Raw genomic sequence first — 26,648 nt, 5'->3', positions numbered from 1 at the left:
CTCATCCCATGTTAAGGGCTCTTGAGCTTCTGCTGACTTTGTTAGGTAAGACAGTCTTGGGGGTGGAACACCTTTGTTTTCCCTGGATGAGCGTCTGACAACAGGTTGGTCTGACCTTTCCGCATCCTCAAAATCTGAGAGTTCTTCTCCAATTGATTCCCCTTCTCCAACTGTACTGTCTTCTTCAATGATCCTTTCTGTGTCTGCTTCCTCTGCCTGTTCCTCGTTAGATACAGATGAGTTGCTTTCAGACATCTGCCTTGGTATGGCATTTATATACACTGGCATGTCTATTATGGTTCTAGTTTCATATTCTGGATGATAAGGCTCATCTGGGATAATCCAGCCTTTATCAACCCTTTTGTTTTCATCAAAATATGTAACATGTCTTATGCCAACAATGCCAGTTTTCAGATTTAAAATTCTATATCCTTTGTGTCCTGGAGCATAGCCAACTAAAATGCCCCTTTCTGTTGTGGAATCCAGCTTATGCCTTCTTTGCTTTGGTATATGAGCATATGCTGTACTTCCAAATGTTCTTATGTGTGACAGGTTTGGCTTCCTACCATGCCATGTCTCATGTGGTGTGCGCTCAGCGCCTTTAGTTGGCATTCTGTTTTGTAGGTACACTGCTGTGAGAATGGCTTCCCCCCATAGTCTTTTAGGGAGATTGCTATCTGACAGCATACATCTGGTCATTTCCACAAGTGACCTAAATTTTCTCTCTGCAACAGAATTTTGCTCTGGTGTATAAGCTACTGTTGTGATATGCTGAATGCCTTCTTGTTCTAGAAATGTGCGCATGCTTTGTGAAGTGAACTCACCACCATTGTCGGTCTGAAGAACCTTTGGTTTTCTTTCAAATTTATTGCTCACCATGGCTACGTATTTCTTCAGCATGTCTGTGACTTGACTTTTCTCTTTCAGCAAATAGGCCACACAATATCTAGAGAAATCATCCAAGAATATTAGCACAAATCTGTTATTTCCCAATGATGGGATATTAAACGGTCCACATAAGTCACTGTGTATTAAGTCCAGCACTTTATTACTCCTATTTCCTGTGTATGCAGGAAATGAGGGTCTCACACCCTTTTGAGTAACACAGTCTATGCATTTCTCCATTTTACCAGCATCTGCACTTATCTGAATGCCGGTGGCCAGTTGCTTACTGTAAAGATCCTGGATCACCTTAGAATCACGATGTCCCAGGCGGCGGTGCCAGATTTCCAGACTACATTTACCATCATTCTTCCTTACTTGCGCCATATGTGAGGCTTCACCTGAAATGTTCAGCTTATAAACATCATTATGCATAAAAGCTTCAGCATACACTTCATCATTTTTAGAGATTGTGCACTTACTGTTTTCAAAATGAATCACAAATCCCTTCTTATCTAATGTAGATACACTAAGCATATTGCAAACTGCTTGGGGAATATACAAGACATCACTTACAGGAATTTCTTTAACTTCATTAGACACTTTGCATTTTAAGAATCCAATACCTTTTGCTTGGATCTTAGCAGTCCCTGCGTTTGCAGTTTTAAGAATACCTTCCTCTGGACACATTTCCTGAAAGAAATCTTTACAATTGGTTAAATGGCATGTGCTCCCTGAATCCAAAATCCAAGTACTTTCATTTGAATTATTATTTACCATAGTCAAAGATTTTTCTGCCATTAGAAAGCCCTTGTGTTTATCTTTGTCCTTCATACATTTCCTGGTTTGAAAATTCTTTAGTTCCATTGGCTTAGGTGAGCTAGAGGGAGTGTTTTGTGTTTCCTTACACCATTTAGATACATGTCCCTCCTTTCCACATGAGTAGCAAATCAGCTTGCCCTTGGGTGGAGTTTTCCCATAGCTCCGCCTTCCTCTGTTCTTTGCCAAGAAATTTGTTTCATTTCTCTCTGACTGACTTTGAGAACACATCTCCTCAGAATCATTTATTATGCATTCCTGCCTTAGTTTTGATGTTGTCTGTTCAAAAGATTGCCCTTCAATGGCCTCATTTACAGACCTAAAAACATCAAACTTCTTTGATAGTGAGGTAAAAAGAAATGCTCTTTTCAATGCATCACACATGGGAATTCCAGAAAGTTCTAGCTTTTGAAATGAAGACATAAGATGCATAATGTGATCATTACATTTACTTTTATCCCTTAATTTGGTTTCATTCAACTCTGCCAACCAAATTGGTTGCTGCTTTGCATATGTAGTTGCATACATAGTTCTCAGTTTATATAAAATGTCCTTTGGTGTATCTTTTCCCTCCACTAATATGGCTTGTTTCTCTGAGAGAGCTTCCAAAAGCATGCACTTCACATAATAGTTTGCATTGTCCCATTCAGCCATATTTTCAGCTGTTCTGTCTTGGTCTAAGCATATATTTAATCTTTTTGCTCGAAGGAGACATATGAATCTTAGTTCCCACTGCCGATAATTAAACTCAGTTAATTTAGGCACCTTGAGAGAATAGAACAATGGTGAATTTCTTCCCTCAGCCATTTTCTTAGCCTTCTGTCTGCTGTGTGGGGGGAGAGAGAGACAGACTGAATCTTTCCTTTAAAACTTAAGAGAAAAATGTGGCCTTTTTTTTTTTTTTTTTCTGCCTGGTAATATTTCTCTTCTTTTTCAATTCCTGGACCCTGGGCCCATAACCCTTTTGTTGGATTATTTGTAGTAAATAATTAGCAGATTTTAGTACACACAGCTTCAGCTTTAGAAATGTTAATTTCTTTCTTCATCTCTCTCTCATTCACCCCTGAATAATTCACTGCTGAGTCACTTTAAAGTTGAAGTAACAAAACATCTGTTTACTCACAGTTTGCAGTTAGATTATAATCAGACAGGCTTATATATACATATTACTATACATTTGTATTATCAGCTCCTTCCATGTGCTTAGATGGTAATGGATGCTCACACCACCATAGATCCTCTCAGGTTAGGAGAGATCATGAGCTCCATGTGCTCCATGTGCTGCATCTGCTGTGTCTAACCCCCACAGGAAGTTGCATAGCTGTGTGACCTCTCTAAGTAATTCACATCAGAGGTCACAGAGTAATCACAGAGAAATAATAGGTGACAGGCAATGCATGTAAAATACAATTACATTCCAACAGAATGGAGGGGCTGGTGTATGCCATGGGGGGGGGGGGGGCAGGCTGGAGCAAGGTGGATGGGGTGGTGTGTGCCATTGGGGGGGGGGGGGCTGGAGCAGCAAGGTGGATGGGGTGGTGTATGGCAAGGAGGGGCAGCTTCAGCAAAGTGGATAGAATAATCTGTGCCGGGAGGGGCTGAAGAAAAGTGGATGGGGTGGGTGGGGGGAGCTGGAGAAAGGTAGATAGTGTGTACATAACATGGGGGTGGGACAATGTGTGTCATGGGGTGGAGGGCTAGAAGAAGGTGGATGGAGGATGTACACATCATGGGAGGGAAAGGGCTGGCAAAAGGTAGATGGCGTGTGTATGCTATGAGGATTGGGAAAAAGAAAAGTAAGGTGGGGATTTGCCTAAGGGGAAGATAACCTTGGGGATGGACAGAAGAGGGATCTTGATGAGAATTAGGGGGAAAGCATAGGGAAGGCAGTGAAAGTTGAGGGATGGGAAGACTGAAGGCAGAGTGCTGCCCAAGGGTAGAGAATAGGTGAACAAAAAGGGAGCAGAAAAGAGGGAGAAAAACTGGAGGTATTCTGCCACATGAGAATACCCTGGAGAAGGGGTAGAGAAAAGGGGGGGGGGGGGCTGAACTTAACAGGGGAAGGGATACAAACTAAGACAGAAAAGGAGAAAGTGGAACCTGAGAAGGGAAACTGCTATGATGATGGTGGTGGTGGTGGGTAAGTGGTGGGGGTATTTCATGCCTGGTGGAAGAAGCCAGCCCTTACAATGGGGAAATTCTGCACAAGAAAATTACAAATAAAGTGTGCAGATTTTGCAAAATTTTCAATTTTTTTTGCACAGAAGCATACATAATTTGACAGTTCTCTTCCTATTCAAAGTTGTCAAAACACATGTGGATTGTGAAAAATTGCAGGAAAACTTTAGGAAACTGGATGACTGAGTATCCAAATGGCAGATGAAATTTAATGTGGACAAATACAAAGTGATGCACATTGGAAACAGTAATCCGAATCATAGTTACCTGATACTAGGGTCCACACCTTAGAAGTCAGAACTGAAGAAAAACATTTAGGTGTCATTGTAGACAACATGCTGAAATCTTCTGCCCAGTGTGTGGTGTGTAATTGGTGGAAACCCTATTACTTCCCCAACCAAAACTATTAATATTATGGCTTTATAGCCTTCCAATAGACTCTATAATAAACAGGTGGCAGCCAAAAGAAGCAAACAGGATACTAGGAATTATTAGGAAAGGGATGCAAAATAAGAACAAAAATATATAATGCCTCTATATCGCTCCATGGTGCAACATCACCTTTGAGTATTGTGTTCAGTTCTGGTTGCCGTATCTAAAAAAAAGATACAGTGGAAACAAGAGCAACCAAAATGATACCGGGGATGGAACTCCTCCCGTATGAAGAGAGACTAAAGAGGTTAAGTTCTTCAGCTTGGAAAAGAGACTGCTGAGGGGGATATGACTGAGGTCTAGAAAATCTTGAGTGGTGTAGAAGGGGTAGAAGTGAATCAATTTTTCACTCTTTCAAAAAGTACAAAGTCCAGGGGACACTCAATGAAATTACATGGAAATCATTTTTTCACTCAAACAATAGTTAAGCTCTGGAACTCGCTGTCGGAGGATGTGGTAACAGTGGTTAGCGTACCTGGGTTTAAAAAAGGTTTGGACAAGTTCCTGAAGGAAAAGTCCACAGTCTGTTATTGAATTAGGCATGGGGGAAGCCACTGCTTGCCCCGGGATTGGTAGCATGAAATGTTGCTACTAATTAGGTATCTGCCAAGTACTTGAGACTTGGATTGGCCACACTGGAAAGCTGGATACTAGGCTAGATGGACCACTGGTCTGACCCAGTATAGCTATTCTTATATTTCTCTGTGTGAAAGGCTCATGACCATGCAAGAAGAGGAAATGGTCATCTGTGATCTGAAGAATCTGACAAAGAAATGGTAGCTGACTTCAAGTCAGAAAAGCCTTCAGCTAATTAACAGTGCCTAGCATCAAATACCTGAGAACTAAATTTGGAGGTAGCAGTTTGAGACTGGATGGCACCAACTGATGTTGTAAAATGAAGTATCTGGCAACACAGCAGAAACAAGAAGGAACATCAAAGATCAAGACCCCAAGACAGAGGGAGGGAGACACCTGCCAAACCTATGCTCTGTAGTATACTGAGTTGATAATCACTTTTCAACTGTTCAGATTCTGTGGGATTCATATGAATTTGATCAGGATATTTATGGATTAATTGGGAAGTATTCAGCTGCATTAGACATAAGTGGGCTTAGCGCTGCTCTTCCAAAAATGAAAAAAATCTTTTATCAGATTTTATTTGTCCCCTTGTCCTTACAGATGATCTCAAGGTGGAGGTGTTTTCCCTGGAAGAGGCAAAGTAATTTTCCCGAGAGTGGCAGGATCACGGAAACAGGAATCTCCCTCATCTGGAAAGGTAGGTTTGTTTTCTAATACTCTATAGGGATACTGTAGGGTGACAATGGAGAAAAACCCTTGCTAGGGTGCTGAATTACAGGTTAAGATGGTAATATTTACATATTATGGCTAGACAGCCAGGAGTGACAAGATACAATAGAATCTATAAGTGACTGAAGTGCTCCCCACAGCTGCTCTGTGAAGTGTGCTAATATCTGAATAGAAGCAGATTTCACAGATTTAGAGCTGAGGTTTTGCAAGTCAGGTGAATAATTGAAAGCAGTGGCATACCTAGCTTGTCTGCAACCCATAGGAGAGCACCCCCCTTCTTCAGGTGCATCACTTCCACCTCTCTTCCGGGCAGTAAGGGGGTACACTGAGCAATTGCGGAGCAGCAGTTTACACATATGTGGCTGTCGGCTTTGCTGGTCCCCTGCCCCTCCCCCCGACATCAACTTCCTGTTCTGGGGCTTACTGCCTGCACCCTTTATATACAAGGACTGCACCCACTACCCCGCTCTTGGTATGTCACTGATAGAAACATCAGAGAAAGAAGAATTGCTGCACAATGGTCCGTTGAAAGAACGCACACTAAGGAGGATGAGAATTCAAATTAGAGGGCCCTTGGGAAGTCTGTATAACAGTCAATGTCAGAATTTACAGTGAAACAGGTTGAAGTCAAACCATATTAGTTAATTAGTAACTAGTCGGGGGGGGGGGGGGGGGTCAGATAATTACTCACCAGTACCCAATATATTTCTCTTGTTGTTATATCACATTAGCAATTGTAATTGGTCAAAATTTGACTAAGAATAAATTCCTGATTCAAAGACAAACCTAGTTGCTTAATATATAACTTGTTCCCTTATATGTGTTCCCCTAGCCTTCCTCAACATCTGGATAAAGCTGCTGGGTAAAAGTTAATGCTGCTTTCTTTCTGCACTTGGGTGCAAGCATTGATGGAGAATGAGCCTAGTGCTCCGATGCCCTTGTGCTAAACTCTGTAATGCTTCTTCCTCGCCATACTCGATTCTGAGAAATCTTAATGCACTAAATGGGTGGTATAGGAAGATTCTTGCTTTTGGGACTCTTCTTGGGCTACCAGAATACCAAACAACTGGATTTTGCTCACACGTTTTCAATAATAGCGCAAGGTGAGTTACACTCAGGTACACTAGTTATTTCCCTGTCCCTGAAAGACTCACACTCTAATTTTGTACCTGAGATAATGAAGGGTTAAGTGACTTGCCCAAGATCACAAGGAGCAGCGGTGGGATTTGAGCTGTGCACCTCTGGATGTCAAGCTCAGTGCTCTAACCACTAAGCAAACCCCTCCACTTGCATATCACAATTAAGGACATCATCACTCATGGGCAAACTCATTTCAACTGAAACTGAATGCTGAAAAAACACACTGCCTCATCCTCTCATCTCAACACAATAAGTACAACCCCACAACCATAAACATCCCAAACCACACCCTCCCTATCTCAGACAACCTAAAAATACTCGGCGTCACAATCGACCGTAACCTTACTCTTGAGAGCCAAATATACTCCACTACAAAGAAAATGTTCCACTCAATGTGGAAACTTAAACGTGTAAAACTTTTCTACCTGAGTGAAATATTTCGTAATCTAATGCAATCAATGGTACTAAGCCATGCAGACTACTGCAGCGGAATCTATGCGGGATGTAAAGAACAACTCAAACTCCAGACTGCCCAAAACACAGCAGCCAGACTGATATTCGGCAAAACACGATTCGAAAGTGCCAAACCCCTCTGAGAAAAACTACATTAGCTCCCAATTAAAGAACGTATCACCTTCAAAATCTGCACCCTCGTCCACAAAATTATCTACGGTAATGTCCCAGGATACATGATAGACGTCATAGATCTACCAACCAGAAACAGAACTGGGTCATCACGAACATACCTAACCCTCCACTACCGAAACTGCAAAGGACTCAAATACAAAACAACCTCTGCATCCAGCTTCTCCTATATAAGCACACAACTATGGAGTTACCAAAAGCTGTCAAAACAATCTATGACCATCTAAACTTCAGGAAATCACTAAAAACCAACCTGTTCAAAAAGGCATACCTTACTGACCCAACATAAATGCCTATATTCTGCAACACAGCATAACCAACGATCGTACTGGACATTATATAATCTTCCCTCTCTTCGAACCCCTTTGTGCCTGACTCTAATGTTCCCTATTCAACCACAACATCACCAGTATTCGTTTCTCTGACGGACTGGCTAACGCCTTATGGCACTATGTAAGCCACATTAAGCCTTCAAATAGGTGGGAAAATGTGGGATACAAATGTAACAAGTAAATGATCTATTTCCAGACAGTAAGTGCAATTAAGTAATCTCTGTGATGATCAATCTTATACATATTTCAATTGCATGTCAGTTGCCATCTGAAGGCAATGGCCATCTACATGCCTCAGAGAGGTAAATTAATAAAGCAAAATCAAATTATGAAATTGTGCTGAAAATCAAATTGAACACAGATGACTGAATAGGCTTCACTAATACAAACAAAACCCAGATGCACAATATCTGTTATGGGAAAAAAACCCAGCAACTTAACCAAAAGTACTAAAAAAACTATCTCAAAAGCACAGAAGCAGAAGGACAGTAGGAAGGATAAACTGATAGACCAAAATTATAATAATTAAAAAAAACTCTGAGAGGAAAAAAAAACTCTGAGAGGAAAAAATGAGAAATGTATTTGATTAGGTCCATAGACAAAAAGAGAGAGGGGACCCCATGCTATGGCAGCAAGTTTCATGCAAGCCAGATAAAACCTGGCAGGCTTTTCTACAGCTTTGTAGAAATGTTCTGCATCGATACTATTAGGTGATGTCAACTGTTTGTATGGCTAATTTATCCTGCTTTTCTATGGAGAAAATGTTCTGTTGACACAGAATCACCCTGTAAAGTAAAAATTATTTACAAAAAAAAGCAGTGAAAGCTTCACTAACACCAGAGCTTGATGGCTACATTCTGATTCTGAGCTACAAGTTCAATGGGGTCATTTTATAAAGAGGTTTCTCTTACTTTATGCCTTTACTTGTAGTTTCATTTTTGTATAAAAGAAGCAACCTTTGAAATTAAAGCTTGTTAGTACCTGTTCTAATTTTGCAATTTGAGTACTATTCAGTTTCTTTCCTTCCCCAAAGGACAATTATGTTCTTTATTGCTGAAAACATCAAAGATAGTTTTAATAGGAAGAGTTCAATAAAATGTGTTGCAATTTTTTTCTACTGTACTCCACTGTTTACCATACTAAAAAAGAGAAGTAATTTTTTTTTATATACAAGGACAATCATTGATCTAAAAACTAATTTTTTCCCCTGAACTTCAGGTGGTTTTATTCTGGGTACAATACACTTCAGGCCCTTTGCAAGTATAATTAAGGTATATCCTATTCCTTCTATATTTACACTGATGATATCTTATTTATTATACTGACCCCGAGGTCCCATCCTTAAACATTCTCCAATCTGGTTCTCTTAGAAAACTTCAAATGATCTAAAACATGGCGATTCATGTTCTATGTCAGAAAAAGAAATTCGAAAGGGTGACACCTCTTCTCATGAACCATCATTAGCTTCCTGTGTCATTTCAATTTCAATACAAGATCCTTCTTTTAACTTTTAAGGCTTTGAGCAACATTAAAATAATGGGTGATTCCAATTATCCCAATATTGACTGGATAAATGTTAAATCAGGGAGTGCTAGGGAGGTAAAATTTCTAAAGGAAGTTAACAGAGAATAAGAAGAAAAACTTGCCATGGAGATGAAAACTCATAGTAATGCTTTTTTTAAGATGTATCAGAAGCAGGAAGCCTGCGAGGGAATCACTGGGACCATTAGATCAGGAGTGCTCAGAGAGGTCAAGGCCATAGCAGACAGACTATTCTTATAGTTTTTGAAGAGGTAGTTTTGAAAGGAATGCGATGATATCTTTGGGATTAACTGTAGAATATTTTGAAGAGGTAGGTTTTCATTTCTTTTCTGAATTGAAGGAGACTTGTGATATTTCTTATGGTTTTTGGTATCAAGTTCCACCATTTTGAACCCTGGTAGCTAAATTCAGCTGTGTAGATAGTTTTTTGTATATGGTGTTTTTTTAGTTGGGTAGATGTATGAGTAGGTAGTATCTGTTTTCTGGAATGGCATTTCTTGAGGATAGCTCAGTCAGGTTAAGCATATATTCAGGTGCCATTCCAAACAGTATCTTAAAGATTAGGGTGCTCGTTTTGAGAAATATTTTTGCTTTGACTGGCAGCCAATGTAGTTTTTCAAGCAGTGGGGTCGCTCTTTATATTTCGATTTCTTAAAAATCAGTCTTGCTGCCACGTTTTGGACTATTTGCAGTGATTTTAGCGTGCTTTCCTTGCACTCTATATATGCTGCATTACAGTAGTCTAGTTGTGATAGTATCGTTGGTTGAACAAAAATTTTTCTAGGGAAATAGTCTCTTATTCTTCTCAATTTCCATAGTGTTCTGAAACATTTTGATGTCACTGTTGATATTTGATTGCCCAGCGTTAGGTGTTTGTCAAATATGATTCCTAATATTTTAAGTTGCGTTTCAATTAAGTTTGTTGATTGATTGTGAATTTTTGGTAGGCTGTGGGGTTTTGTGGGTTGGTTAGTACTAGGAATTTGGTTTCGTCTCTGTTCAGTTTGAGTTTGAAAGTTGTTGCCCATTCTTCCATAAGGTCTAGTCCTTTTTTTTTATTTTATCCTGTATGTAATATTGTTATGGAAAGGTATGAAGATGCTGACATCATCTGCATATATAAATGGGTTGAAGCCCATTAGTTCTAGTTTTTTTCTGAGTGGTGCCATCATTACATTGAACAATATTGGTGATATCGCTGATCTCTGTGGGACCTCGCACTCAGAGGTCCAAAATGCTGATGCTTGGTTGGACATCTTTACAACGTAGGATCTGGTCTTTAGGAAGCCAAATTCACACTGATGCCTATGTTGTCTAGCATTGTCATTAGCGTGGTGTGGTCTACTAGGTCGAATGAACTTGACACGTCGAATTGTAGTAGTAGTACATTTAGTCCTTGGCATATTATGCTTCTGAATTTCATTATCAGGGTGGTTATGACCGTCTCAGTGCTGTGTTGTGGTCTGAAACCTGACTGGGATTTATGAAGAATTGAGAATTTTGTCTGGTATTCCATTAATTTCTGGGTTACTAGACCTTCTGTCGTTTTGGTCAGTAGCGGTATTGAGGCTACTGGTCTATAGTTTGTGATATCACTGATCTTGCTGGTAGTGTTTTTGGGGACAGGTGTGAGTACTATGTCGGCTTTGTCTGTTAGAAATTGACCTCTTTCAAACATGTATGTGATGTGTTTGGTGAGGTACTCAATGAACCAGTCTGGTGAGTTTTTCATCATGTAGTTGGGGCATTTGTCCAGTAGGTAGTATGCATGCGCGTATTTTGTCAGTAGTGTCTTTACTGTGTCTGGTTGTGGTGGTTTGAACATGGTCCATATTCTGTCTGCTGCAGTGTGCTTGTCATGTGTTTTGCAGTCCTGTAGATGGTCTGTGATGTTTATCTGAAGTGTTGCGAGGTTTGATCTTGTGTTTGTTATTTTGGTTTTGAAGTATTGTGCAAGTTTGTCTGCCGATGGTGGTGTTTCAGTTGTTGCCAGTATGTTCTGGGTTTTCAGTAGTTTGTTCATGAGTTCAAATATTTTTTTTGTACTGGTCTGGTCAAGGTTCGTATATGCACTAGAGCATTCTGCTTTCGCTTTCTTTATGCTTTTTGTGTATGTTCTTAAGGCTTTTCTTCATATGGTTTTGTTTTTGGCCCATACTCTTTTGAGTTTCCTGCAGAGTTTCTTCATGTGTAGTAGGCTGTCACTTAAAAATTTAGAAATTTAAAAAGTTCTAAAAGAGTGGAGAGCCTTATCCCGATAGGAGTTTTTTTCTGCCAAGGATTGAACATTAAAAACATAATCGTACAAGTAGTACTTACATCAGTTCTGAGGCTTTTTTCCTCTTGAGATAGAGCATTTAGCTTATTTAGAGGGTTAATGTTTTTGCAATTTATCAATGAAGACTCTTTTGTGATATTTTGGATTGGTTTTTTTTCCGTTCCTCCTTTTGTTTATATCTAACTGTAAAAGTGGTACAGGTTTCAATGGCAAAGATTGGTCAAAGTTGTATGTGGCAACTATATTCCAAGCACTCTATAAATCAGCCTATATTGTAGGAAGACATGAAGGCGCTTATCATACCCAGCTTGAATCCAGTTTGAACTATGCAAATAAACACTTAGGAGATACTATAGTAATGTGGCAAAATGTTTTGTGGTCCAATGAAATTAAATAAAACGTTTTGGCTTGAATGCAAAATGTTCATATTTGGTGCATACATAACGTAGCACATTATCCACAGAACCCCTTTCCTACAAGTATAGTGGTGGTACCACCATGTTATGAAGATGTTTCTCACCAACAAGAAATGGAATACTTGTCCGGAAAGAAAGGGCAATGATTGGAGAAAAGTACAGGAAAGTATGACAAAAACCTGCTGCCCCCTCCAAGAAAACTGAAGCTTGGAGAGAATTTCACCTTTCAGCATGGCAAATAACAAAGTCCACAGCTAAGCCTATAGTGCAGTGCCTAAAGATCAAAAAAGTAAGTGTCCTTAACTGGCCCAGTCCTAGTCTCAACCTAAATCCAATTGAAAATCTGTGGCACGACTGGAAGATTGATGTCTATCCAGGTTCTCCAAAGAATCTGAGAAAGCTTGAACAGTTTTGTGAAGAACTGACCCAATATTGAAAAAAAATCAATCCACTGAAAGTTGGTGATGACCTATCTGAAACGATACACAAGTTGTGAGTCACAACTGTAACTGCTGCCAAAGGTGCTGGGTGTCCAAATGGCAGATGAAATTTAATGTGGACACATGCAAAGTGATGCACATTGGAAAGAATAATCCGAATCACAGTTACTTGATGCTAGGGTCCACCTTGGGGGTCAGCGCTCAAGAAAAAGATCTGGGTGTTGTTGCAGATAGTGCGCTGAAATCTTCTGCTCAGAGTGCGGTGGCGGACAGAAAAGCAAACAGGATGCTAAGAATTATTAGGAAAGAGATGGTGAATAAGACTGAAAATAGTATAATGCCTTTGCGTTTCATCTGCACCTTGAGTATTGCATTCTGTTCTGGTTGCTGTATCTCAAAAACCTTTTAGCGGAATTAGAAAACATTCAAAGAAGAACGACTAAAATGATAAAGGGCTTGGAAATCCTCTCATATGAGGAAAGGCTAAAGAGGTTAGGGCTCTTCAGCTTGGAAAAGAGATGGTTGAGGGGAGATATGATTGAGGTCTACAAAATCTAAAGTGGTGTAGGACGAGTAGAAGTAAATCAATTTTTTACTCATTCCAAAAGTACAAAAACTAGGGTACACTTGAGGAAGTTACATGGAAATACTTTTAAAACAAACAGGAGGAAATATTTTTTCACTCAACGAATAAGCTCTGGAACTCTTTGCCAGAGGAGGTGGTAACAGCGGTTAGCGTATCTGGGTTTAAAAAAGGTTTGGATAAATTCCTGGAGGAAAAGTCCATAGTCTGCTATTGAGGCAGACGTGGGAAGCAACTCCTTGCCCTGGGATTTGTAGTATGGAGTGTTGCCACGATTTGGGTTTCTGCCAGGTACTTCTGACCTGACATGGCCACTGTTTAGAAAATACGATACTGGGCTAGATGGACCACTGGTCAGACCCAGTATGGCTACTCTTATTTTCTTATGCTTCCACTAAGTGTTGAATCAACTGTTGCATTTCAGTTTTGTGTTTTTGGGTATACGCTTTATCCCTTCCCCCCTTTTACTTTTATGAAAGGTGATGCACGTATTGTGTTGACAAGTGGAAACCAGCAGAAGAAAGGAGGTGCTGATGCCCCTGTATGAGTTGTTGTGTTCAGTTTTGGAGGCCGTATCTTGCTAAGGATTTAAAAAGACTTGAAGTGGTCCAGAGGAAGGTGACAAAAATGGTATGGAGCTTGCGTTAAAAGATGTATGAGAAGCGACTGGAAGACCTAAATATGTATACCCTAGAGGAAAGGGGGGACAGGGGAGATATGATAAGACGTTTAAATACTTGAAAGGTATTAATACAGAAACAAATATTTTCCATAGAAGGGAAAATGGTAAACTTAGAGGACATGAATTGAGGTTGTGGGGTGGTAGACTTAGGAGTAGTGTCAGGAAATTCTTTTTCATGGAGTGGGTGGTTGTGGAGAAAAAAACCATGACGGAATTCAAAAATGTGTGGGATGAACACAGAGGATCTATAATTAGAAAATAAATGATATATATTAAAAAAAAACCCTTAAATGGTTGAGTGTATGAACTCTGCTGCACGTCTCATATTCCGCCAGAACCGATATATTCATATCACCCCTCTCCTCAGGTCACTTCACTGGCTTCCAATCAGATACCGCATTCAATTCAAGCTTCTCCTTCTTACCTACAAATGCACTCAGTCTGCTGCCCCTCACTACCTTTCTACCCTCATCTCCCCTTACGTTCCCGCCCGTAACCTCAGTTCACAGGACAAATCCCTCCTCTCTGTACCCTTCTCCACCACCGCCAACTCCAGGCTCCGCTCATTCTGCCTCGCCTCACCCTATGCTTGGAACAACCTTCCTGAGCCCTTACGCCAAGCCCCCTCCCTGCCCATCTTCAAGTCTTTGCTTAAAACCCACCTCTTCAATGCTGCATTCGGCACCTAACTCTTACCGTTCAGTAAATCCAGACTGCCCCAATTTGACCGCCCTTATCGGACTGACCGTTCACTTGTCTCTTAGATTGTAAGCTCTTTGAGCAGGGACCGTCCCTCTATGTTAAATTGTACAGCACTGCGTAACCCTAGTAGCGCTTTAGAAAGGTTAAGTAGTAGTAGTAGCATGTCGAGTGGCACTTTAGATGGCGACTGGCTGTGAAGAAATAAGGCCGGTCCTGGGCAGGCTTGTATGGTCTGAGTCCCATATATGATAATCCGGTTTAGGATGTGCTAGAGAGGGCTTTGACGGAAACTCCAGTAATTTGGAAAGTGAGGACAGAACTGGGCAGACTTTTATGGTCTGTGTCCTGCAATTGACAAGACAGATTTGGATAGGATGGAGTGGGCCTCAATAGCAACTTTAGTTGGAAACTCAGGCAGATTTCAACAGTCTATATCTCAGAAACACCAAAGAGAGATCATGATCAATTTATTTTGTATCATATTCATTGCTGGTTGAGTGTGACTGTTGGGTAGACTGGATGGACTATTCAGGTCTTTGTCTGCCATCGTTTACTATGTTACTATGTAATTCCATGCAAGTCTGACACATTAACACAACAAAATGGGAAAACCACTCAAGGGACTGAAGGCTTTCTATAGGCACTGTAGACGATAACTGTTGGCTACCATATGACCATTAAGCAGCCTTGCAAGTTAGCAGTACCTTAGACACGAAAGCTTGCTAAAGCACTGGTGTCATTTTAATGACTGTAATAAATGATTAAATGTAATAAATGAGTGAATCTCTTTATAAAGGCAGTTAATAAATTCCAATCAATAAATGATTTTGTACAAGCACTGGAATTTCCTCTATGAATCTTATGAAGCTGGTATGAATAAGTATTGCAGAAAGTAGGTAAATAAGTCAGCACAGAGACAGAAATATAACATATTTTGGTTTCTTATCCTTTGTTCATGGTGATGCCATCTGTTAAGTGACTTTGCACAACAGAAATGGCTAAGGAGGGGAGGAAGTGACATCGGCGAACTCGGATGGCAGCCTGAAGATGGAGCTCTGCCAATAACGGAGCCTAATTAAGCTAATACTCCCCCCAAACTTAGCGATTTTGATCCCAATGAAGATCAAACAGGACCTGAAGGCATGACCGTGCGAAAACGCCTCGCAAAATTCAAGTTCACCCCAGAGCCGCTGGGAGTTGGGAAGAGTGTGGGGTCCAGAGTCGCGTCGCGATCAGCCAAAATGGCGGGCGGCCAATCAGAATCTGAACCAGACCCTGAGGAGCTGAGTGCTACCGGAACAGAGCTCACCAAAGCAGAAATAATTTGATGGTTCCAGGAACTTAAAGATGAAATGGTCAACACGAGGAAGGGAATTCAATCAGCTGTGGGTGAGCTACAGGAGGAAATGCGAGACATAGGAAATCGAGTTGCTGAGGCTCAGGAAAAAATAGACAACATGGAAGAAGATGTACGAGGCTGGCAGAAGGCCCTGCAGCGAGAGCAGCAAGCACGAGGCGAACTGGAACTCCAGATAGAAGATCTGGAAAACCGAACTCGGAGGTGTAACCTGCGTTTCAAGGGGATCTCAGAGGAAGATCAGTTTAAAGATGCAGTACAGGAAATCAGTGACTTCCTTCTGGGAACTGGAGATCATGAAAGAGAGACACAGATCCAAGACAGCTATAAAATTGATAGGGCCCATCGGAGCCTGGGGCCTCAGAGAGGAGGACAACCACGGGACATCATTGCATGCTTGCACGAATTTAATGTAAAAGAGGCGGTTTGGAGGAAAGCCAGAGCTATGGGAGAATTTACCTGGAAGAATTGTAAGCCGAAAGTCTTCCAAGACCTTGCAAGAAAGACGCTGCAAAGACGGAGAGACTTTAAGGAAATCACCTTGTATCTACAGAAATCTGGTCTGAGATACCGCTGGCTTTACCCAGGGGGCATTCAAGTTACAGTATGGGCCAAAACTCAGAGGCTCCAGACAGTGGATGTACAGGAGCCTGGAAGATCCTGAGAGACATGGGATGTACAGACACCCCGGGAGTGAAAGAGGGAGACCAGTTGAAGCCGCATAATATGCAGGGAGGAGATAAACAAACGTGGAAGCAGGCAGGATGCAAGAAGGGGAGCGGATCCCCGAAAGTGACAATTCAAAGACAAGAACTGAGAGAAAATGACTGATCCAGATCTGCTATGGGGCAGCTTGGACACTAGGAGTGTGTATAGTGCACTAGAATGAAAGCTGGTAATGAACGAGGGGTTCTGTAAAGGGGCATAACTGTTAAGGACAGGGGAAGGGGGGATGCGTATAAGAAGAAAATGATAAAAGGGCCGTCATCTGGTGCTGAGTCACTCCATTAGGGATAGAACTGACATGGAAAATTCCAGGTCAGTTGGAGGAGGGATTTGGGAGGTGGGAAGTAGGGGAGGGCGGGGGGGGGGGGGGGGGGGGGAGGTGGGGAGAAGGGGGGCACTAAAAGTGGGATCATGGAATGTAAATGGGATGAATAATGCTGGGAAAAGAAGTATTGTCTTAAAAGAAATAACACGCATGAAATGCGATGTGATAATGTTGCAAGAAACTCATATAAGGAGGAGAGATGAGGCCTTGATACATTATAGGGAATTTTGGAGTAAATTGGTTGCTAGCAGACCCTAAGGGAGGAAAAACGGGGGGGGGGGGGGGGGGGGGTTGGCCATCTATATTAAAGACCACCTCAGGTTTGTACAAGACGAAGTATATAACTATCCTACTATCCAACTATCCTACTAACTGTCACAAGATGGACACCTACACTATGGTCAGACCACCATAAAGCATACGTCTCCCTCTACTGGCGAAAAACACACATAAACGCAATCAACAAACTTGAGCGAACAACATACACCACGAGAGGAAAAATAGACCCCACAATATTCTGGCAACAGATCTACCAGAACGAATGGTCAACAAATGCTGACGCCATCCAATTCCTCCAAGAATGGGACGATATATTCACAACAACATTAGATAAAATCGCCCCAATCCAAACCAGAACATCACATAGGAAGAAATCAAATCCATGGTTCACCGAAGAGCTGAAAAAACTTAAAACACAATTCAGGAAACTAGAACGCGCATGGAACAAAAAGAAAGATGAACAAACACTAAATGCCTGGAAACTACTTCGGAGGAAATACAAATATACCATAAAACAGACTAAAAGACTACATTACAAAACAATGATAGGACCAAACTACAAAGACACACACAAACTCTTCTACCTCGTGAATAAATTGTTAGACACCACACCAGTTACAACTAACAGCAAAGACATACCAGGTATCGACAACCTTGTGAAATACTTCAAGGAGAAAATTATACAATTACTACTTAAAATACCCGCCAGCCCTATTGAATATGCCACACTTCTAGACTGTCTAGACCCAGAAGACGGAATATACCCAGCAGACAGAACCTGGACTGATTTCGAATTACTATCAGAAGACCTCATCTCTGAAACACTCAAAAGATTTGCTAAATCCCACTGCAAACTAGATATATGCCCAAACAACCACATGAAATCAGCTCCTCAACAATTCATACTAGACCTAACGAACCACATAAACTTCATGCTACAAAACCGACTTTTCCCAAAGGAAAAAGGAAAAATTCTACTCACCCCAATACCTAAAGATACAAAGAAAAACGCAAGTGAAATAACCAATTACAGACCAGTAGCATCTATACCACTAATAACCAAAATAACTGAAGGGATGGTAACAAAACAACTTACAAACTATCTAAACAAGTTCTCAATACTGCATGATGCCCAATCAGGATTCTGGTCGAATCACAGCACAGAAACAGTATTAATTACCCTAATGACTAAATTTAAACAAATGATTGCAACCGGCAACAACATACTTCTCCTACAATTTGACATGTCAAGTGCCTTCGATATGGTCGACCACGGAATCCTATTACACATACTTGAATATTTTGGAATCGGAGGAAATGTCCTAAACTGGTTCAAGGGGTTCCTAACCCTGCGCTCATATCAAGTCACATCAAATTCAACCACGTCTGCTACATGGACACCTGAATGTGGAGTACTGCAAGGATCACCCCTCTCACCAACTATTTTCAACCTAATGATGATCCCCTTGGCAAAACTTCTATCAAACCATAACCTCAACCCGTATATATACGCCGATGATGTAACAATATACATCCCCTTCAAACAAGACATTAAAGAAATCTCCAATGAAATCAACCAAAGTCTACACATCATGAACTCCTGGGCAGATGCATTTCGATTGAAACTGAACGCAGAAAAAACTCAATGCCTGATACTCACCTCCCAGTACAACACGAATGAATTTACCGCTATAAACACACCAAAGCTAAACCTTCCAATCTCAGAAACTCTAAAAATCCTTGGAGTCACAATTGACCGCCACTTAACACTTGAAACTCATGCAAACAACACAACCAAAAAAATGTTGTACTGCATGTGGAAGCTGAAAAGAATAAGACCATTCTTCCCAAGATCCGTCTTTCGCAGTCTAGTGCAATCCCTCGTACTCAGCCATCTGGATTACTGCAACTCAATATACGCAGGTTGTAAAGAGCAAATACTGAGGAAACTTCAAACAGCCCAGAACACAGCAGCCAGACTCATCTTCGGAAAACCAAAATACGAAAGTGCCAAATCCTTACGAGAGAAGCTACACTGGCTCCCACTCAAGGAACGCATTACTTTTAAAGTATGCACATTAGTCCACAAAATCATTCACGGTGAAGCCCTAGCCTACATGTCTGACTTAATAGACCTACCACCCAGAAACGCTAAAAGATCATCCCGAACTTTCCTCAACCTTCACTTCCCTAATTGCAAAGGCATAAAATACAAAATGCAGCACGCGTCAGCCTTTTCTTATACGAGCGCGCAATTCTGGAATGCACTGCCACGCAACCTGAAAGCGATCTACGAACTAACCAACTTCCGCAAATCATTGAAAACTCATCTCTTTGATAAGATTTACTGCAAGGATGAAAACACATGAAGTCCACACACACTGTTAGTGATACAATACACTCCTTCTGAATTTCCCATCCCCCGTAATTTCACCACATTTATACCTCTAATCACAGAAAAAGGTTATACTGAATGTTCTCCTACTATTGTTCAGCTGCCCTGTCAGTTTCCCGTTATTTCCTTCCATTGTTCTTATCCATTGTTCTATTCCCTTAACGATACTTTGACTTGTTTTCGCATAACTCCTCACAACGTAATCCATAACCAAGTTGTAACAAACTGTATTTCCACCATTCACAATGTATTGTAAGCCACACTGAACCCGCAAATAGGTGGGAAAATGTGGGATACAAATGCAATAAATAAATAAATAAATAAATAAATATAAGGGGAAAGATAACAGGTGTCTAGCAGTTAGAGGAAAAATAGAGAACCAACCCATTACTTTTATTAATACTTATGCCCCGAACGTAGGACAAGGAAAGTTCTTTGAAGCACTAGGCCGCAGTTTAAGTTCCTTTGTGAGAGGTACGATAATTATGGGAGGAGACGTTAATTTTCCTGCCACCATAGTGGATCATTCAGAGGGTAGGGACGAGGGGACACGACACATTAGAGGGACATTTCACAAGCTAATGAAAGAACTGGATTTGGTGGATATATGGAGACTTTCTCATTTTACTCTCATGTACAACAGGTATATACTACTACTACTATTTAACATTTCTAAAGCGCTACCAGGGTTGCGCAGCGCTGTACAATTAACAAAGAAGGACAGTCCCTGCTCAAAGGAGCTTACAATCTAAAGGACAAAAAGGATACTAGGATCGATGCGATCTGGGGAAGTCGTACACAATGGGGAAATGTAAAAGACTCCAATACTGAAAGCATACATGTTTCGGATCATGCTCCAGTATGGGTAACAATAGGAGAGTTAGGTAAGAAAAGGGAAGGGGCGGTTTGGAAGCTTAACAAGTCATTGATAGATGAGGAGAGGGATTGCCAGGAAGTACGTAATAAAATAAAAGAATATTTAGAACTTAATGATAATGGGGAAGTGACTGATGGAACCCTATGGGACGCCCTAAAGGCGGTCATTATGGGACACCTAATAATGAAGGGAGCACAAAGGAAAAGAGAACATGAAGCACATGAAATGGCAATAAGACAGAAACTTACAATGTTGGAGACGCAACACCAGGGTAAAGGGGGTAGGCAAGTGTGGTTGGAATTAATGCAATGCAGAGCAGAATTGCAAACAATAGAAGTGAACAAGATGGAATATAACAGGAAACTAATAAAACAAAAATTCTTTGAGTTTAGCAATAAAGCGGGCACAATATTAGCGAGGAATTTGCGACAGCGGCAGGTTAGCAACATGATAACAAAGATAAAAACCTCGGGTGATACAATGGTTTATCTAGATAGTGATATTAAGAGCCAATTTGTGAAGTTCTATACAAAATTATACACCAAAGGAATGAGGCCTCCCTGGAGGAGATAAAAGAATATTTAAAAAATTTAAGCCTTAATAAAGTAACAGAGGCGCAGAAGGCTGGACTGGAGGCTGAGATCACAACTCAAGAAGTGCTCCAAGTCATCAAAGGGTTAAAAGGAGGGAAGTCACCTGGCCTTGACGGGTATACGGGGAAGTACTATAAAGTCTTTGGTGGGGAGTTGGCCCTTCTACTGACTAGAGTAGGAAACGCGTGCTTTGGAGGGAACGGCCTACCGCATAGTATGCACGGGGCAGGGATTTCGGTGATAGTAAAGCCAGGAAGAGATCCGACAGTATGCGGATCCTACAAACCGATCTCATTGCTAAATATTGACATTAAAATATTAGCCAAGGTGATGGCAGATCGCCTAGGGCGAGTAATGGCACAACTCATACATACAGACCAATCAGGGTTTATATCACACAGGCACGTAGCCGATAACATCCGTCGTACGCTGAACGTTATATGGGGGGGCACAGAGAAGGGGAGACTCATTGACACTCCTCACAATTGATGCGGAAAAGGCATTTGACAGGGTCGAATGGCCATACTTATGGGAGATAATGGGTGAGATGGGATTAGGAAAACCATTCATCACGTGGATACAGGGGTTATATGCTTCCCCGACGGCTAGAATAAAGATCAATGGGGGATATTCAGAGTATTTTACAATTGAGAGGGGCACACGTCAAGGGTGCCCACTTTCACCCTTGCTGTTTGCCTTGTCTATTGAACCGCTAGCGTAGAGAATTAGGGAATTGAGGGATGTCAAGGGGGTGCGCTTAGGAGGGCAGGAACATAAAATTGCGCTGTTCGCAGACGATATTATATAGCACATCCAATATTAACACTGCCCATTGTAGTAGGAGAACTTAAATCATTTGGGAAAATATCGGGCTTTGCCGTTAACTATGATAAATCTGAGATTATGGGGATTATGTTCACAGAGTAAGAGAAGGAACATATACAACAGGCCTTTCCGTTTAGAACGACAGAAACAGGTTTCCGCTATCTGGGTATAATGATCCCTAGAGACACAAAGAACTTGTATTCTTTGAATTATACACCTTTACTTCAGGAAATTAGGAGACTTGCACAGATGGGAGAGAGGGTGGATATCCTGGTGGGGTCGTATAGCAGCCATAAAAATGAATATCTTGCCCCGGTTACTCTTTGTATTTCAGACAGTACCTATCCAGGTACCTAAAACAGAATTGATGCACGTTCAGTCGGAAATAGAGAACTTTATATGGGGCGGCAGAGCAGCTAGATTATCGCGTAAGATATTGTGGAGGAAAGTTGAAGAAGGAGGAAGGGATGTACCAAACATTCAATGGTATTATTGGGCAGCAGAGCTGAAACAAATTGCAGAATGGTGTTAAGGTGGATCTCTCCCCGATTACAAGACTGGAACAAGTATTTGTCAGGGAAGGATACCTGGAGGGGCTACTGTGGGAGTCACTCCCAGATCAGGAATATGGGAGATTAACGTTGAACCCCCATGTGTCCCACTTGTTGACCCTATGGGGAGCATTAAAACATAGATTAAGGGGAACGAGAGGTAGATCATCGTATGCCTGGATTATTCAAGAGCCTAGGTTTGTAACAGGAAAGGAAAGTGGGATTTTTCAAGCATGGTTCCAGCAAGGACTCATTAGGTTTAGGGACTTCATGGAGGAGGGGAGAATCAAAACATTCGAGGAATTGCAAGAAATGTACGGATTGGCAGTCACTGACAAATACACATACATACAAGTTAAACACTTTATTATCTCAGAGAAATGGGCAAAAGAGCAGCCGATTGAAAGTGAACAGTTTGAAAAAGTGTGGGGCGCGATAGACAGATGGGGTAAGGGAATATCCAGAATATACTGGCACATAAGAGGTAAAGGGTTTGTAAAATTTCCATACAAGGAGGCTTGGGAAAATGACATGAAGGAGGCTCTGAGCGAAGTAGAATGGAAGAGGGTATGTATGGAGGTTAAAAAAGCCTTGGTGTGTGTTACATGCTGGAGATGTGGGGAAGGGAGGGGCACCTTCTATCATATTTGGTGGGAGTGTAAGAAAATACAAGATTATTGGAGAAAGATTACTGCACGAATTACCGAGGCTTTAGAGGAGCCTTTCCCTTGTGAATCTAAGTGGTGTCTGTTTGGCTGGGGAAATAAGAGAGGACAGAAGTGGCAACAGAGAGTCAAGCGAATAGGCTTGGTGGCGGCAAAAACAACAATTGCGGGGCATTGGAAACAAAGTAAGGGACCCAAGCCTCATAACTGGAAGGCAAAATTAAAGACAACAATAGAACTTGGAAAAATTGACAGACTGATGTAAAGGGAGGTACAAGGCCGATGCTCCGGAATGGATAAAGTTCAATGATATATTGAATGAGGACCAGAGGGAGGAGGGAACCTGAACATTCCATGATGGGGGGATAAGGGAAGGGAGGGGAGGGGGGGATGGAGGAGGGGGGAGGAGGGGAGAGGACGGGGGAGGGAGAAGGGAGGGGAGGGATTTAGGAGATATGGGAAGGGGGGAGAAAATGATTTGTAAACTGTTGTGAAACATTGGAAGCCACTTGGCATTAGTAGGCATTTTCAATTGGAGCGACATATGCATAATGTGATCATAATGTGTTGTTTAATAAAAATTTATAAATAAAAAAAAAAGAAATGGCTAAGGAGGATGACAATGTACTTCATAGCTCACAGATGGTCAAGTGCCTGAATGCTTTGACTGTGTGCTCATCATCACCCAACTGGTCACTATCAGACTTCCCATGAAGTCTGCCTGAATTTTATTTGCCAGCCTTCCTAAATAGTTATTTGCTTTATCCTCCACTGCAGCTTCAACTTAGGTGAACTCAGCCCTAAAACACAGCTAATTAAAACAATACACCTGTATACATTAAATACATGTATAAACAAGGAAAGCAACTGTGTTGAGTGTGTGACCAATGAAACACGAAGTAAATACCTTGAATTCTAATGAAATCTGTAATACAGAAGTAAAGTAAATGCAATGCCATTTTCTTGATTATCTAACTGTAATCACATACAGGAACCCAGAAATGCAATGAAGTTACACAGAAAGAGGACAGTAATGTTAAAGAAAAAGGGAGACTGTTTTTGCTCCTCTTACTTACATCTAGAAATTTCCTCATCTTGTCCAGCTGCCTCTCTAAGGCTTGATTCTGCTGCCTGAGGTCTGCCAGCTCAGCATTTCTTTCCTGCTCCAGCTCTATGTAACTATTCACCTGTTCCTCCAGGTCTGCCTCCAGAACCTTTACTTGTTTTTGAAAGTAATCATGTTCTTTTTCAGCTTGACGCTGCACCTCTATTTTCTCCTTCATTAGCTTTTCTGTTTCCTCAAGTAATTCTGTTCAACAGAAAACAAAAGATTCTCTTAACCATGTGAAATGAATTTGCCACAATGATTTCTGCTCCCAAAGCTCTCTCTCCCCCCCCCCCAATGTACATACATCGAGGATGTGAAATGATTTGGCTTTACTGTATTTTACAAATCACAGCATTCTAAAAGCTTGAGATTTTTTTTTAATTCTCTCAGAATGCATTATAAACTATAAAAATCCAGGAAGCTAACCTTCACCCTCCCAAACACCACCATTTTCTTTACTAAATTATTATATCTTTGATACTATTTAAGTACTCTGTCCAGGGCTGGCATGGTTGCTCATGAAAAAAAGGTTATCAGGGTAAGGAATTTAAGCAATACCCACAGACCCCCCCCCCCCCCCCGGGGAGCTGGGTTAAATAAAGTTGTATATTTAATGCTAGTGGTATTTTACAAATCCTCCCCCACCTCAACCCCCCTCCAACAACTGCACTACTCCAATTATTAACAACAACAATAATAATAATAATAATAATACAGTAAGGAAAACTCAAGAATCATCTCATCCTTTATGTATGAGTCTGGTTAATCCACTCCCAAATCCATTACCTTTTTAAAGATGCATTTCAGTATGTATATGTTAGAGCTGTACCGAATAGCATATTTTACTATTCGGCTCAATATGAATAATGAAAAATATTATTCAGCCGAATACGAATAATGGGCATCGAGCTTTAACATAAGTAATAAAAGAAGAAACGTGAAATCAGAGATCAAGCGTTTATTTCAGTAGGATTTAGCACAGTAGCACCCCAGATTATTCGTATTTGAATTTAAATCATTATTTGGCTGAATATGAATAATGTATTTGGGGCACAATTCGGGACTGAATCGAATACTCGATACAGCCCTAGTATATGTATTGCATTTGAAAGCAAAATAAATGTTCATTAAACTTTCACCTGGTGCTGTTACAAAAAGGAAAGAACCATCACAAAGATTTTTGATATTAAAATAGGCATATGAAAGAAAACAACCAAACAGCAGCCACTTTCTTTTCACTACACAAGAGATCCTTCTGATACCATCATCTTACATCATGTTGTATTCAATCAAAGCATACAAAGCATATAGACTAAATAATTAGATGATTAATGCTGATTACATTTGGAAGTTAACATCTATAATAATGAAAACATTTTCAGTTATATTTCTCATAGCCTTCTCCATCACAATTCAGGGTGAATAAGATGATGGCTGTTTATGAATCAGAATTTTAATTTAGGGATAACGCACCGTGCTCAATTATAAAAAAAATGTTAACATTAAAGTAATATCTGTAAGTATGAAATATGATAGCAAAGCTGCAAGTTAGTAAGAGTTAATGCAAAATCAACAAGTTTAAAGCCCGATAGTGCTTGATTAGTAAATTCCAGTTTAGGTAAGTATGCCACCCGATTAAAGATTGGCCATGCAATATACAAACACACCTGCTTGGGGAGCTGCATCGACTGCAGCATCTATGCCTAGGAGAACAGACAGACAAACAGAAAAAGCAAAGTAATTCACATGCCTTTTACGTACTCCTGCAACGTGATAATGAAAAAGAGAAAATGAAGCACATGATAGTATGTGATAACTGTTATAAATTAAGAGAAAGGCTGTGTGAAGATGTAACACCCATGTGACAAATACAGTTACATACACATAGTATAACTCTGAGGCTTGGGAAGAATGCACCAATTAACCAGGTTTCAATTTTAGCAACTATCCACTCAAATATTTAGACATTCAGAATCCAATTACCTTAAAATATGAACAGTAGATCTAGGTAACTGAATCCTAACTGTGAATGAAAGAAGTATGAATGATGAGTAACTAAAGAAGCTGAAGAAGTAAACTGTGAACTGCTTCACAAACCCAAGAACGCAAATGGAGGAGTGGCCTAGTGGTCAGAGCATTGGGCTTGATATCCAGAGGTGGCCGGTTCCAATTCCACTGCTGCTCCTTGTGATCTTTGGCAAGTCACTTAACCATCCGTTGCCTCAGGTACAAAAAATTAAATTGTGAGCCCTCCAGGGACATAGAAATACCCAGTGTGCCTGAATGTAACTCAACTTGAGCTACTACTGAAAAAGGTGTGAGCAAAATCTAAATAAATAAATAAATAAATAAAGAAGTCATCACATATGAAGATTTTAGAGTACATTATTTTTGACGTGCAAACAAAGTCAATTGCAAATTTATAAAAACTGCTAAAGAGCTGAAAAATCATGGAAGCCAGCTCATTAGCAATTTTCAGTAAGTGAAATTTTATACAATAATTTTTCACAAGCCAACACTTTTTTTTTAAGGGACGTTGTCCACAATTTAGCACTGAAATTATTGCAT

General features: G+C 40.7%; 1 protein-coding gene and 1 long non-coding RNA gene across 5 annotated transcripts in view; one reads left to right on the top strand and one right to left on the bottom strand.

The window, feature by feature from the left end:
• The window catches only part of AKAP9 (A-kinase anchoring protein 9), a 547,514-nt gene that overhangs the window by 141,941 nt on the left and 378,925 nt on the right, over nt 1-26,648 (bottom strand). For 2 of the 3 annotated variants that reach the window (XM_030200158.1, XM_030200175.1), the window contains 2 exons: nt 25,748-25,783; nt 24,049-24,281 (listed from right to left, as the gene is read on the bottom strand). In XM_030200158.1, the coding sequence (XP_030056018.1) occupies nt 24,049-24,281; nt 25,748-25,783 (269 nt within the window). The remainder of the gene's footprint in view (nt 1-24,048; nt 24,282-25,747; nt 25,784-26,648) is intronic. The other variant, XM_030200166.1, reaches the window with a different exon arrangement.
• The window catches only part of LOC115468452, a 144,472-nt gene that overhangs the window by 24,204 nt on the left and 93,620 nt on the right, over nt 1-26,648 (top strand). For both annotated transcript variants that reach the window (XR_003941872.1, XR_003941871.1), the window contains exon 2: nt 5,491-5,587. This is a non-coding gene — a long non-coding RNA (uncharacterized LOC115468452). The remainder of the gene's footprint in view (nt 1-5,490; nt 5,588-26,648) is intronic.

Source organism: Microcaecilia unicolor, chromosome 1 (assembly GCF_901765095.1).
Source record: "Microcaecilia unicolor chromosome 1, aMicUni1.1, whole genome shotgun sequence".
In the NCBI taxonomy this organism is placed as follows: domain Eukaryota; kingdom Metazoa; phylum Chordata; class Amphibia; order Gymnophiona; family Siphonopidae; genus Microcaecilia; species Microcaecilia unicolor.
The sequence above is the reverse complement of the archived record's forward strand: the minus strand, read 5'-3'. Positions and strand labels throughout refer to the sequence as shown.